Source organism: Passer domesticus, chromosome 1 (assembly GCF_036417665.1).
Source record: "Passer domesticus isolate bPasDom1 chromosome 1, bPasDom1.hap1, whole genome shotgun sequence".
Classification (NCBI taxonomy): Eukaryota; Metazoa; Chordata; class Aves; order Passeriformes; family Passeridae; genus Passer; species Passer domesticus.
Window position 1 is genome coordinate 54,068,233 of NC_087474.1, and position 14,319 is coordinate 54,082,551.

Below are 14,319 nucleotides of genomic sequence, written 5' to 3' on the forward strand. Positions count from 1 at the left end.
TCTCCCCTGTCCAGCTGTGTCTAGGTAAAGGAGGGGGAGGCCATGCGACCTGTGGGGAGGGAGGCCAGAGCCCTTGCAAGGTGCAGGGGTGGAGGAGACCTGGGATGTTTAAGCACCCCCCACCCCCCCTCCCCAACCCCCGGGAGAGAGTGATAGAGACTGTGCTGGCTTGAACTTTGATATCTTGTGCTGGCACCATGGCCAAGAAAAGAAAGGTTGGGGGGGGGGGGGGGTGGGGCAAGGTGCCCAGCCGTCAGCAGACCGCGGCTGAGGTTTTTAACCCCATTAGTGCTGAAACAATAGAAGCTGTAAAAAACACTGATCCTCCCCAGCTGAAAATTTAAAGGGGACGGAGGATGGACAGATAAGAAGAAAGCATGAGTGAGTGAAGAAATACCAGAAAATAAGAAGTGCCCTAAATAGAAGAGATGATTAGAGTGACCTTTTAGCTGGACTTTTCTCTTACATGACCATGGGATGGAACCAAATCTTCCTGTAATGTAGAGACTGCACCTTAGGGGAGGCAGTTGGCCAGAAGCCAGGAGTGACAAAGCCATTGTAAGAAGAAGTAGAGGGAACACAGACTGATAATGAAGGTATGGTGGAGCCCTCTGCCTTCAGCGGAAAAAAATCTCTGTTCATAAGGCCCCTCGGCCCCAGGAGGTAAAATATGGAGGAGACAAGTGTCCCAAATAGTGAAAAGCTGCCACTTCTTAGAACTAAACAAAGCATTCTTAAAAAGACCTAAGAAGCAGTTTAAATCCATAGACAGTAGTAAGAGCACTAGACATGGAAATAAGATGGTCACCATGGCAAATTCTCTCTGGGCGCCTGCCACGTGTGACATAAAAGCACAAAAAGTTCCAGCTGTGTTTCCTGGAGAGGTCCATGGTGCAAAAAGGAGACTCCTCTCGCTCCTGATGAACTAGAGAGAAGTTATGTGAAGGATAGTATTAGATTGAGAATTCAGTGTTAGAGGGGATTGGGTGTTAGAGAGGTGGAGAGAAAAAGAGTGTTTTAGAAGTATTCCATTGTAGATTGTTGTGTGTGTTTGTTTTCCTTTGCCTTTTGTCCCTTTTGTCTCTTACATTGTAGATTAATAAAGTGTTGTGTTTTTCCCTCCATTCCCAAATTAAAGCCTGCTTTGTTCTGTTTCCGGATCACATCTCACAGTAACCATTTTTAGAAATATACCTTTCATAGAGGCCCTGGCATTGTGCCAGGGTCAAACTATGACAAGAAGCATGCTGGAAGATGGATTTTCTTGCCCCTGTATGTCCGTCTGTAAGCCTATTTTACAGCCACATTAGTACCTTTGCTCATTCATTTATTTCACTGATATTGCAAAACAACAAGGGAAGATGGAGTTTTCTGTTCTTTTAATGAGTGGAGCTCACTGGAGGTGATCTCAGTCAAAGTCTAGGATTTTGAAACCCCTGAGATGAAGATTATTTGATCTTTGCTTTTGTGGGAATAATTTAATTGTTTTCTATTTATTTAAAAGAAAATATTTTAATTGAAAACCACTTGATTTATAGGTGGGCAAAATATTCCTCTGCTTTTGTGTATTGAGGAGTAAATCCCAAAAGAATAACTTAAAAAAATAATTTAAGCTTCTGACTTGTTCATTGTAATGTGCTTATTCCTGTTTGACCTGGAGAAAGATAAAGGAAGTAGAGAAACCTGTCTGCAGTGTTCAGTCTGCTTCAATTGCATATTTAATTAAATTATCTTGTTTAATTGAATGTATAATTGTTGTAGCTGGAAACTTGCATGGATATATGCATAGGTGAAATACATGTTTTTCTTCTTGTACAGAAAAGAGTCAAGGACGTCATCTCTCCAATTGTATTTGAGACATCATACAGCCTTGGGGAACATGCAATAGAAAGAGGAAAAGAGGACAAGGAACTAACTGCTCTGAAGCCCATTCTTCGCTGGAAGAAAGGACAAAAGATAGCACAAAGGAATCAGGTCAGATTTGGACTACATTATTTCCCGAGAAGACCTGTGGCTGAACTTTCAGCAGAGGTGGCTCTAGAAGTGGATTGCCAAGCTCTGAGTCATTTGTACACAGTAGGCTTTTTGTACAATCTTTACTATTACTAACGTCAGTGCTGCTCTGTGACATACTAAAGGCTTGAGCCTCCAAGGCTGGGCAGCACAAAGTGAGGTCACTTTCTTGTTTCAGGGTGTTTATGCTGGGAAGGGAAATATGAGAAAGGTCCTACTCCTTCTGACTCTTCCCTTAATGTAGGAGCTTCTTGTGAAAGGCTTGGTCCTGGCCTTCTTTCCAGGTTAAGCCTTTGTTAGTGCAGAAGGGGACATGAGAACTGTCTGAGGGGAGAACAGTGGGCAGAAGAACAAAAAATTTGCCTGACTGAACTATCCTCTTTTCTTGAGGACTTCACACATCCAGTCATGTGGCCAGAGAAACCTGCTCCTACTGTTATTGTAGGACATGCCATGGTGAAATAGGATGGTTTCATTTCCCCTTCCCTTCCCTTCCCTTCCCTTCCCTTCCCTTCCCTTCCCTTCCCTTCCCTTCCCTTCCCTTCCCTTCCCTTCCCTTCCCTTCCCTTCCCTCCCCTCCCCTCCCCTCCCCCTTTTTTAGCTATAAGAAGTCTGTCTGGAGTAGATCGTTAGATCTGGTTTTTAACCTTAACAAATTAATTTTCTATTGATACAATAGTATCATCGTCTGTAGCATTACTTTCTGATTCTGCTCATAAGGTCACTGAATACTACTTAAAAAATAGTAACTTAAGCATTTTATTTGCTTCACTATGTAATCAAGTATTTTGAACTGTATTTAGTTATAATCCTTGCCCTTTAGAGGCATGAATTTTTATTCAAGTATGCTTTATTTTTATAAACTTATGCATGAAAGATCCATTCAAGAATTACTTGTTTTTGTGAAGAGGGATTGTGGGGCTGTTGTGTATATGAATTTTGTGTTGTTGCAACAATATGATGGGAATTTGTGGAGAACTTTGGAACTTTAACACTGCTGTAAACCTGACTGTTACATGAACAAAGCTTCTTGTATTTTTTATTAGTGGGCTTAAACTCAAAAGGTCACATCTTGCCCTGCAAGTGAGTCTCAGATCAATGTTAAAATACCTAAATGCTGAGGTGATAGAACAGGAACAAAAATACTTTGGGAATTTCTCTGACTTGTTTTCTTTTGGAATTTGGATGGGAGGGAACCAGTTTAACAATCCCTTTTCATTTGTTTTCCAGATGTTATTCAATTAGATTAGTAAGAAAAGGATTTTGACACTGGGCATGCTGGGAAGTGTCCTTTCAGCCAAGGCTGTGACAAGAACTTCAGAGTTGGTGTGGCAGTCATGGTGACAAAGCGCTTATAAAGTAGCCTCAAGGCATGGTGCTGGGGTCCTCAAAGACTAAGTTCATGGGAAAACTGGAATGTAGCATTCTCTTTCAGAAGTCTTGTTATTTTGTAAGTCAAAATAGTTTTAAAAGACCAAAAGGGACAGTAGGAACCAAAATTAATATAATAAAGGGTTGACATTTTCAAAGAATCTAATGATTGTGGAGGAACCTTACATTTTGGAAGTCCAGTTCAAGACTCTAGTGTTTTCTGTTTTCAGAAGATATGGCACAGGTGAAGTCAGGTAGACAAAAGTAGTGTTAATGTAAATACTAATGTCTTTAAATATAGCTAGTTTTGTGTTGTTTTCAAAAGCCCTAGATCTTGCTGATCCAGAAGTGACTTTCCATTAGCCTCTTTGTTGCCTCCCAAATCCAGTTGCTACCTTCATCCACAGGAAAAAGCGAGTAAGTCTTCTTCCTTCAGGGAAATCATTGTATGTTTAGAACTGGGTTTGGTTTAGTTCTTTTTAAATGGTTTGTATCATTATATTTATTTTTGTATACCCACTGTATAAATACATGTTAACCAAGAAGAAGAAAACTATGCTGCCAAATACAGTGGGGATTTGTTCTTAGTAGTATCCAGTAATGTATCTTAGAGTTCAAAATGTGATAGGCTAGAATTCTGCCTGTTTTAAATACTGTAATAAAATCACCAGCTACTATGTGGATGGAGATACCATTTTGTTTAGGAAAATATTCTCAGTAGATTTAGTTGTGTTAGTTAAAAGAAGAGAGAAAATGTCCACAACCTCCTCTTCCTACTGTGCCACTGACTTGCAATGAAAATTTGTGCCCAGTGTTGCACTTCTGGGTGAATGAGACTGCATGTTTCTTGGATGAACTTCACCTTTTTAAGGCAGAGGTCTGTTTTTTGAAATACTTGTATTTAAAAAGCTGGTTAAGTAAATTAATTAGCTGTGAAATTGATTAATTCCCCTGTAGTTCTCCTCAGCTGGAAAAGTTTGGTATACAGTCTTCCTTAGCCTGTAGCACTGCATGGGGTTGTTGTGACCAAGGTACAGAACCCAGAATTGGTCTTGTTAAACCTCAAACCACTGGCCTCAACCCATCGATCCAGCCTGTCCAGATCAATATGCAGAGCTCTCCTACCCTCTAGCAGATCAACACTCACACCCAACTTGGTGCTGTCCACAAACTTACTGAGGGTGCATTTGATCCCCTTGTACAGATCATCAATAACCATATTTAAGAGGACTGGTCCCAGTAGTGGAGACCTGGGGAACCTCACTAGTGTCTGGCCACCACGTGGTTGCAACACCATTCACTGCCATTCTCTGGGCCCAGACATCCACCCAGTTCTTAACACAGCAAAGAATGCACCTGTCCAAGCCACGGGCTGCCAGCTTCTCCAGGAGAATGTTGTGGGAGATGGTGTCAGAGGCTTTGCTGAAGTCCAGGTAGACAACATCCACAGCCTTCCCTACATCCACCAAGTGGGTCACCTGGTCATAAAAGGAGATCAGGCTGGTTAGGCAGGGCATGTCCTCCTAAACCTATGTTGGCTGGGCCTAATCCCCTGGTTGTCCTGTATGTGCCATGTGATAGTTGTCTTTTTCCTAACTTGCTGGAAATGAAACTCGAGATGATTTCACTAATGAGGTAAAATAAGAGCAGATCTTTATTTGAAGGTTTTCAGAGGCAGTTACAGAGAGATGTCCAGAAAAGCCCACCCAACAGAGATGAGTACATATTTATGGGTTTTAGGAAATTAGAATAATTGATAAAAAACACCCATTAGAAAGACAAGTGGTGGTTCAATTTCCTCCCAGGTCAAACCCCTTCTCTGGAGCCCCCCCTTGGTATGAGCTGTACTTAGTCAATGAAGTGTATCTCAAAGAGTTGCTCTCGGCCTTGGTTTCCAGGAAAAAAACAAGATAGCATGGGAGCTTTGCACTTCTCGGGGCTTGAAGCTCTGGAATTTGTTTTGTCTTTCTGCCTAGGGAAAGGCCATGGAAAATTACTGGGAAAACTAACTCCTAGTACAGTAGGCTACAGAGATACAAATACATGAATGAAGAATACAGAGAACATAAAAGAAAAAAAGGCAAACCCAAGCCAGCATCATGATCACACTCAAGATGTGAGTCACACTCAGTTCCATAATCGTGTCAGGCATCGAGATCAGGCTAGCAGGCCTGTAGTTTCCTGGCCTTTTTATGGATGGATATCACATTGTCCAGCTTCCAGTCACCTGTGGCCTCCCCAGTTAGCCAGGACTAATGATAAATGATGGAAAGCAGCTCTTCTGACAGCTTCCTCATCAGCCTAGGATGGATCCCATCTGGTCCCATAGACTTGTGAGTATCAAAGTGGCTCAGCGTGTCCCTGACTGCTTCCTTTTGGATTACAGGGGATCAATTCTGATTCCTGTCTCTGTCTACCACCTTTGAGATCTGGTTGCCATGAGGATAACCAGCCTTACTGTTAAAGAATGATGCAAAGAAGGCGTTAGGTACCTCAACCTTTTCCTCAATCTTGGTGACTATGATTCCCTTGCATCCAATAAAGAATGGTGATTTTCATTGGCCCTCTTTTGTTGTTCATCTATTTATAAAAACATTTCTATTATCTTTTACAGCAGTGGCTAGATTAAGTTCTAGCTGAGCTTTCACCTTTCTAATTTTCTTTCTACATGGTGTAACGACATTCATATACCTTTCCTGACTGCCACTTCTTCCAAAGGTCACAAACCCAAGTTCCAGTGAAAGCTCCATGTTCAGCTAGGCTGTTCTTCTTCCCCAGTTCAATATTCAGCACATAGGGAGGGTATTTTCCTAAACCTTTAGGACTTCCTTCTTAAAGTATGTCCAGCTTTCCTGGACTCCCTTCTTATTAAGGAATTTTTTCAAGGGGGCTCTCTGAACAAGTGTCCTGAACAGGCCAAAGTCCAGCCTCCTGAAATCCAAAGTGGAGATTTTGTTGACCCCTTCCTTACTTCACCAAGAATTGAATACTCCATTATGTCATGGTCACTGTGCCAAAGATGTCATCTGACCACCACATTTCCTACCAGCCCTTCTGTTTGTAAAAAGCAGGTCTAGCAGGGTACCCACCTTGCTAAGCTCAGTTACTAGTTGTGTCAGAAAGTTGTCTTCCACACACTTAAGAAGTGTTCTAGACTCCACTGTGTTGAGTTTCCAGCAGGCATCCCACAAGTTAGTCTCCCACAAGAGCAAGGGCTAGCCATTGTGAAACATAAGACAGAGGCTTACAGAATAGTTCATCCATCCCTTCATCCCGGTTGGGTTGTCTATAATAGACTCCTACCAGGATGTCTGTGTTGTTGGCCTTCCCCCGATTCTTACCCACAGATACTCAATCTTGTCATCATTATCCTTGATAGAAAGTTGAAAGACTGCTTAATGTACACAGCCACACCATCAACTCTTTTTCCCTGCCTCTCATAGAATCATAGAATCGTTAAGGTTGGAAGAGACCTTTAAGATCATCAGGTCCAGCAATCAACCCAGTACTATAACTGCAACCCCTAAACAACATCATTTTACTAAACAACAGCAGTGCCAGATCCAGGTAATTCTTAAATACCTCCAGGGATGGAGACTTCATCAAAGCCCTGGAAAACCTTTTCCAATGCCTGACCACCCTTTTTCTAATATCTAATCTGAATTTCATCTGTCTCAGCTTAATTCCAGTGCAGGCACAGTAGAAGAGACTGGCCCCCACCTCACTACAGCCTCCTTTCAGGTGGTTGTAGGCACCAATGAGGTCCCTCCTAAGCCCCTCTTCTCAACAAACCCAGCCCCTCAGCCATTCCTCCTAAGACACTTTCCCAGACCTTTCAGAAGCCTTGTTGCCCTTTCTTGGAGGTGCTCCAGCATTTCAATGTCCTTTTTAAAGTGACATGCCTAGATCTGAACACAGTACTTGAGGTATCACCTCACCAGTGCCAGATACAGGAGGGTGATCTCTGCCCTGGACCTGCTGGCCACACTGTTCTTCATACAGGCCAGGATGCTATTGATCTGATCTTCCTGGCCACCTGGGCACACTGCTGGCTCATACTGAGCATCCTCAGGACCCTTTCTGCTCTTGAGCCACTCTTCCCTGATCTTGTAGTGCTTCATGGGCTTGCTGGAACACAAATGCAGGACCCAGCACTTAATGCTGAACCTCATGCTGCTTTCCTCAGCCCATTGACTGAGTCTGTCTCCATCTATCTGCAGAGAGCAGATCAACCCTCCCTCCCAATTTGATGTGTCCTGCAAATTTACTGAGGGTACACTCTATGCCCCCATCCAGATCACCAATAACTGTTTTAAAAAGGACCAGCCCTAAAACTGAGCCCCAGGGAGCACCACTAGTGACTGGCCACCAACTGGATTTAGCTTCATTCACTGTAAGTCTCTGGGTCCAGCTGTACAGCCAGTTTTTTACCTATCAAAGATTCCACTTTCTGAAGTATTTGTAACCATGAATTGCAGCACTCCAGTATTGTGAGTCATCCCACTTCATTTCCATGATGGCAACTACATCATAGCTTTCCCATTGCACAATGGCCTCCAGCTTCTCTTGTTCATTATGATACTGTGTGCATCAATGTAGGTGCACTTCAGCGGGGCTATTGATTTCACCCCCAACAGTGGTATGCTGCCCCTAGGCTCATCTGTAATGAGCCTGGTTTTATTCCTTTCCACCTTCAAACCTAGTGCTTTCCGCCTTCAAACCTAGTGCTTTGATAAAGTCTCTGTGGAGCTGAGGGAGCTTGATAGCTAACCTTCATCCCCTGCACCATGCAGTACCAGCACATTGGTTTCACTCCCCTAGTATTCCTGCCTTTGTCATGTCACTCCAGCACTCAGTTAGGGGTATTGTATAAATCATGTATTCTCATTTTAGCCAGCACATCTCATGAAATCCTGTAATGTTTTTTTGAAAATTTTCAAATTGCCCTTCTAGTGGGAATTTAAATCAGCCACTTTGTTTGGCTCAGCAGCATATATAAATGGACTGTTTCCATGAGTAGTATAGTAAAGCATGCGATGCCTTGAAAGAGTCAGTCTATATTTCTTTTTCTATGGTCAGTAGACATGTAGGTAATAGCTTTATTTTTCAGGCAACTTGAAGGTTTAAAATCAAAATAATCAAAATAAATTCAGGTCTAAAATCAAGCTCCTGTATCATTACTTAGGCACATTGATGTAATTGGTTTGTAAAGCTATACACAGAAAATACTTCCTAGAAAAGTTAGTGAGAGTTGTTGTTTACAGCTCAGCATTTGAAAATTGGATCATATATCCTGGTTTCTAAATAAGAGCCAGGAACTCATCTTCACCAGATAACATGTTTATAATCAGATAGCATCAATATCTAAAAGCTAAATATTAGAATGACAAGCCCCTTTACTGAATTGTTTTTGCGTTACAATTGCTAAGTCATCTCTGCGCATACTGCAGGGTTAGTGACAATTTACGGGAAATCAGTGTAGGGATTGAAGTACTGTATTCTTAATCCTGATTATTTTGCATAGCATAGGTATTCCTGTAGAACTCCATGGCACAGCTTATGAAATTAAAGGAATGGATCCACAAATACCAAAGGCCAGCTCTGCCATTTTTTAAGGGATGACATCTGAACCTTTTGTAGACTGATGTGTGAGGAAGTTGTTAAATGTCTGATCTAGAGTGAATCGCTGTTCTCTTATCCAGTCCATAAAATGACATGTTTTCAAGGGAACTTTTGAGAATGCTGTTTCTCTCCCTTCTCTTCAAATACTGACCTTCAACTGTTGCTTTCCCCTTCTGTGAAAGCATAGGCAGAACTCTTACTAGAATAGTGCTGGAAACCTCTCAAACTCTTGATAGTTCAGTTTGGCTACAACCTGAAATATCCATGTGCTTTCCTGAATTTTGGTAGGTTGGATATTTTGAAAAACTGTTTATCCCCCCTTAATTTATTGAAAGACTTCCAGTATTTTCTGTGGACTGGAGTGGCACAGGATATACTTTATTTTTTATGTTCCCTATTGTCTTCTGGAAGTAGTTCCAGAAACATAGATTTGTTTAATTTTAGATAGCCATTGAAAGGAAGTGAAGCAGTTTAGTAAGCCTGGTGTGAAATCATAGATCACCTTCCTCAGAGCACAGAACTCTGATCATTAGGCTGAAGCCAGGCTCCTTCTTACTTGTTTTACCTCCTATCAGTTTTCAGTAGAGCAAGAAGGAAAAGGAGAATATCTACATGCCCAGTACCCAGTAGCTTTATGCTTAGGAGAGCTTTGGAGGCAGAAACTAGAGATTTATCCCTCTCCTACTTTCTCCTACATTTACCCCTAGCCTTTACCAAAAAATGTGGAATTTAGTCTTTACACTTCTCTCAAGAGACATAATGGACAAAAGATACTTGCTCTGAGGCCCTGATCTACCTAGGTAGACATGTTCCCTTCCTGATCAGCTCTAGATCTCTCCTTACGGTAGGTTTGATTGTGTACAGATGTGTATATTCTCTTTTTATAATGAGTGTACTTTAATGTAGGCTTTTTGGCTTACCCTTTGGAGGACGTGGGTGCCATCCATCTTTCCTAAACCCACAGGGCGATATCTGTCACATTACTGGACGTCCCAAGGAGCATAATCTTTTTTACTCAGTAAAGTTGCCATGCAGAATTTGAGAAAACTGTGTTTGTCAACAAGATTTGGTGACTTGGTGGGAGTGACTTGCTCTGGAATAATTTCCCAAAGCTGCTGGGCTCTGTGCAGCAGTAGAGAGTGCAGAGAGGAATTGTGAACCCTGGAAATGCTAGGTTTTGTCTCTGCTTTGCTGAACATCTGGTGATAGCAGGAAGTCTGAGAGACTCACTGAGAAGGAAGTCTGAGAGACTCACTGAGAATGAACTTTACACTAGTTTTGTGTTTGTACAGTGATGATGTGTCCTAGAAGCATTGAGGTTATCCTGTCCCTATTACTGGGCACACAAACACCTATTTTTCTTGTGGAAATGCTAGACAACTATGTGGTGGCCTTGAGATAAGGGATGCAGCTGTGTTTCTCATGGCAATTTTTGCTCTGATCTCCACCCCTCATCTCATACTCCTCAATTTTTCATGTATGTATTTCTTACGTAAGGAAGTTTCCTGGCCATCTCTATATATGTTCAAACCTGTGAGACATTTGGTACAGTATTAGTGGAATACAATTAAATTTCATAAAACCACTGTTCAGAATTGCTCCTCTTCACTTTGGGTAACAGTAATGGCAAAAATTATGAGCTGCTTCCACAGTTAGTTTCATCCTACTTCCTTTTTTTTTTTAACTGTGAATAACACATAACACCCATAGATTACCTTCTTCAACAATTTTAATATTTAAAGACCTCTATAAATCCTTAAAGCTGGTATTGTAAAGCTGCAACCAATTTAAAGATTGCTTGGAGTTAAAATTAGTAGTAATGTTGTGGCAGGGTCTGCACCATATCCCGGGAATGGATTCCTGCTCTAACAACATGCAGTGTTAAGTTAGGTACAGTTTCTGACCCAAAGAAATTGCACCTCAAATAGACCAAGTAAGGGCACAGTAACAATACACACATAGTGTTCGTAAATGCTATGGTGCCTTAAAGTGTATTTCTTTCTTAATTGTTTGGGAGGAATTTAAACAGCCAGGAATTAGTCAACCTGAAAGGCAGAAGTATCAATAGAGGGGAGAAGAAAAGGGTCATGTTAGGAGAGAAGAAAATGGAGGAAATAGACTGTGAGGAGCTGGAGGCTCGAGACTCTAGAAGACATATAAAAAGGGAAGGTGGAGTATAGTCCAGGTAGACCAGGGAAGTAGTGGAAAATAGCAAAATAGTTCACAGATGTCATTAACCTGAAACTGGGGTGCTGACTTGGTTGTGCCTGCATCTGTGGGTCTTAGGAGCCTGTTGGACTGGAAATCCAGACCAGCCAGCTGTTTTGAGGTGAGAGAGCTCTCCCAAACCTGAACAGGTTCAAGATCCTCCACAGAAGCAAACGATTCACTCCTACACAGCTACAGATCTTGGAACTCACCACCCTTAATTTCTTTCTCCCATCCCAGTGTTGTGTAGAAACCTGGGTATCTATGACAAGGAAATACTACCAGTGTATTTCAAAGTAGCTTGCTCTCTAGTACATGATATGCTGGAAGAGATACATTCTCAGTGATTTTAGAAAATGAAGTATTAGTTCATTCTTTCTGAGTAAGGATAACTATAGATTTAGTAAGAAAATTCCAGGATTATTAGATAGTTACTTAAATGTACTTACAGTATTTTATACTTTGAAAAATCCAGATAATTTCTTTGATTGCTGTGTGCACTTTGCCAAGATTTCTGCAATTCAAACAGAGAAAATGACAGGGTAGAATTTTTTTACAGTTTATTATTCTTTCTCCTCTGAGAGTTACCAGCATTCTTTCCTATGTGAAACTACTACAGTGGTTTGAGGATTAATTGTGAGGACTTTTGAAACTATACCTCTGAAATGTGCCATGTTTGAGAGGGAAGCCTAATGCCAGTTCCTGTCTCATGATTTATTCTTGTCCTTTGGTTGTGGTAGTCTTTATTAAGGACAAAGGGTAAGTTCAGTCTTCATTTCTAAAGTGAAATCTAAAATTTCACTTCTGAGATTCTGGGAAAGCGAAAGGTAGGGAAGAAAAATGAAAGAGCAAAGTAATTAGCCCGGATCAGCTGGCCACTTTCCACCTTTCTTCTTTTGAAACACAGTACAACCTACAGCACAGGTTGATATCTGTTATCAAACTGATGCCTTAAAGAACCTAGAAATAAAACAACACACTTTCAAGACAACATTAGTGTAGGAGGTAATATAAAGGCTGATCTTCATTGGAGGCCTCCAGGAGCAGATATAGAAAATGCCCACCCCTGCACAGGGTAAAAACAGTTTTCTATGTTTAGCAAATTAGCATAACTAACAAAAATCTCCAATTAGAGACAGAAGTGGTAAAATAGTTCCCGCTTAGTTCAATCCTTGTCTAAATCCCTCCTGCCCTTAGAGAGGAACTAAACTTTTTAGATTAAAATGTGTCTTGAAGAGCTGGTTTCAACCTTAGCTCCTAGGAAGAACCTGGTCCCCCTGGCTTGGAGCCTCTGGAATGTATTTTGTCCTTCTGCCTGTCAGGGAAAAATGTTGGGAAAGGTACTGGGCCTAGCTAGGAACTATATAATTATACAACAATAGAGCTATGAATATATTTAAAGGAAATATAAAAGCAAAAAAGGCAAAATTCATTTTGGCATCACAACAATTAACTTCATAAACATCCACTCCTTTTTGGTGAGCTCACACAGCATACAAAAAGGAGAGCAAACTGCCTGCTTAGTCAAGAACCTTCTTGGAAAGAAAAGGACTAGAAGTGTCTATGCCCTCTGGGCTTAAGATTCAAGTCTTTTTCCAGTCCTGATACAGTTGGGCAGAGCTCTTAAAAAATGTACTAACTCAGTACGGTTGGCATTTTTTTTCTTTCTCAGTCTTTCCAACCCAATCTGACCGTTATGTGTATCCTGCACAGATTTTCCCTGTCCTTCTGTTCATGACTGAAATACAATTACTTTGGTAATAAAAGTCATGAAGCCTGTAGAAATGAACATTCATTTTAAAGGAAGAGATAAGTGGATTATCAGGTTTCCTAGCTGAACAGTGTTGGCAACATTCATATTGGGTATTTGAATATTTGGTAGGCTGAAGAGCATTACACCTTTGAAAGAATGAGTCCTCCAGCCTGAAAAGTCTAGCCCTGTATTTAGAAGAGTATTGGTCTGTGGTCTAAACAGCAGGGGAAAGTAACAACAATCTAAATGGCATCTTGGTTTCTTCAATGCAAGGAACATGTTCCTGTTGTCTTCTTTTACTTTCTGGTGGCTGTCTTGTTTAGCCATGGTAAACTACTGCCACTGAAATAGTATGCCCATATGTTGTCCCTTCATAGTTCCTAGCTTTATCAATCTGTTACATCTCCTCAGTATTACCAGAGTTCACAAGGTTGACAATGGCTCCATTATTTGAGTCAACCATTGATACATAACAGTCGTTGTAATTTTCTACTGCTTGCATGATGGCAGAAATGTTTCCTGCCATATATAAAATCTCGGGAAAATGTTTGCTGTATGATTTCCTTACTTGCAATCCTTAGGACTGAAAATAGTTTCATAAATACTTCATATTTTGTTTCATTTTTTATCCACATAGCTGGGGAAGACAAAGAATGCCAGAAATATGGTATTAACAATTACTCTTGTCAGATGAGATGGGAGAACGGATTGAGCAAAACCTCTGAGAGAGAGTTTGGATTTGATGAAACTTCCTGTTCAGTTAGAAGATAATAAAACCAGTTCTGACAAAGATAAGATTTGCCTCAACTTGAATTTCTTTAACATTCACACTATATATCCCTGTATCACAGATTTTGGTCTTGTTTTTATTTCACCCAAGCATGTTCCTTCTTTGAATTTTGATCTTACTCTTTTCATGTTTTAGCAGTTCTTTCCTCTGTTTTTCACAGACTGTTTTTGAGAGGAACTGTCAATCTGATGACTGTGCTGCTGATTTGAAACTTCGGGGTAAATTATTGCTATCAAGGTGAGTAGGTGAACTTTTATTTTCTTTCTTGCACAGTAGTATGCCATTCATTCTATGTGAAATGGCATTGGAAAGTCGAAATACAGAGATGTTTTAGATCCAGACTAAAGGTGACAGTAATGCCACCTTTAGTACAAAAGGTCTTGAGATGTTCACAGAATCTGAACTCTTGTGATGGTAGGCTCTGGTCACATAAAGTGCAAGACACCTTCACCTTAACAGTCACAATGGACGAAGATAGAGAAAATAAATAGAACAGCAGAGAGAGACAAAGAAAGTAAAGATGCATGCTCAAATCAAGTATCAATGTGGAACACATAATTTT

At 40.9% G+C, this 14,319-nt stretch overlaps 1 protein-coding gene and 1 long non-coding RNA gene across 6 annotated transcripts in view; one reads left to right on the forward strand and one right to left on the reverse strand.

Annotated features, from left to right (window-relative positions):
• The window catches only part of ITGA9 (integrin subunit alpha 9), a 244,994-nt gene that overhangs the window by 119,925 nt on the left and 110,750 nt on the right, over positions 1-14,319 (forward strand). For all 5 annotated transcript variants that reach the window (XM_064421253.1, XM_064421279.1, XM_064421270.1 and 2 more), the window contains 2 exons: positions 1,819-1,974; positions 13,918-13,994. In XM_064421253.1, coding sequence (XP_064277323.1) covers positions 1,819-1,974; positions 13,918-13,994 — 233 coding nt within the window. The remainder of the gene's footprint in view (positions 1-1,818; positions 1,975-13,917; positions 13,995-14,319) is intronic.
• Positions 3,354-6,854, reverse strand: LOC135301096 (uncharacterized). The gene is made up of 3 exons (XR_010362823.1): positions 6,474-6,854; positions 4,741-4,862; positions 3,354-3,814 (listed from the first exon to the last, which is right to left on the reverse strand). It is a non-coding gene; the product is annotated as an uncharacterized LOC135301096 (long non-coding RNA).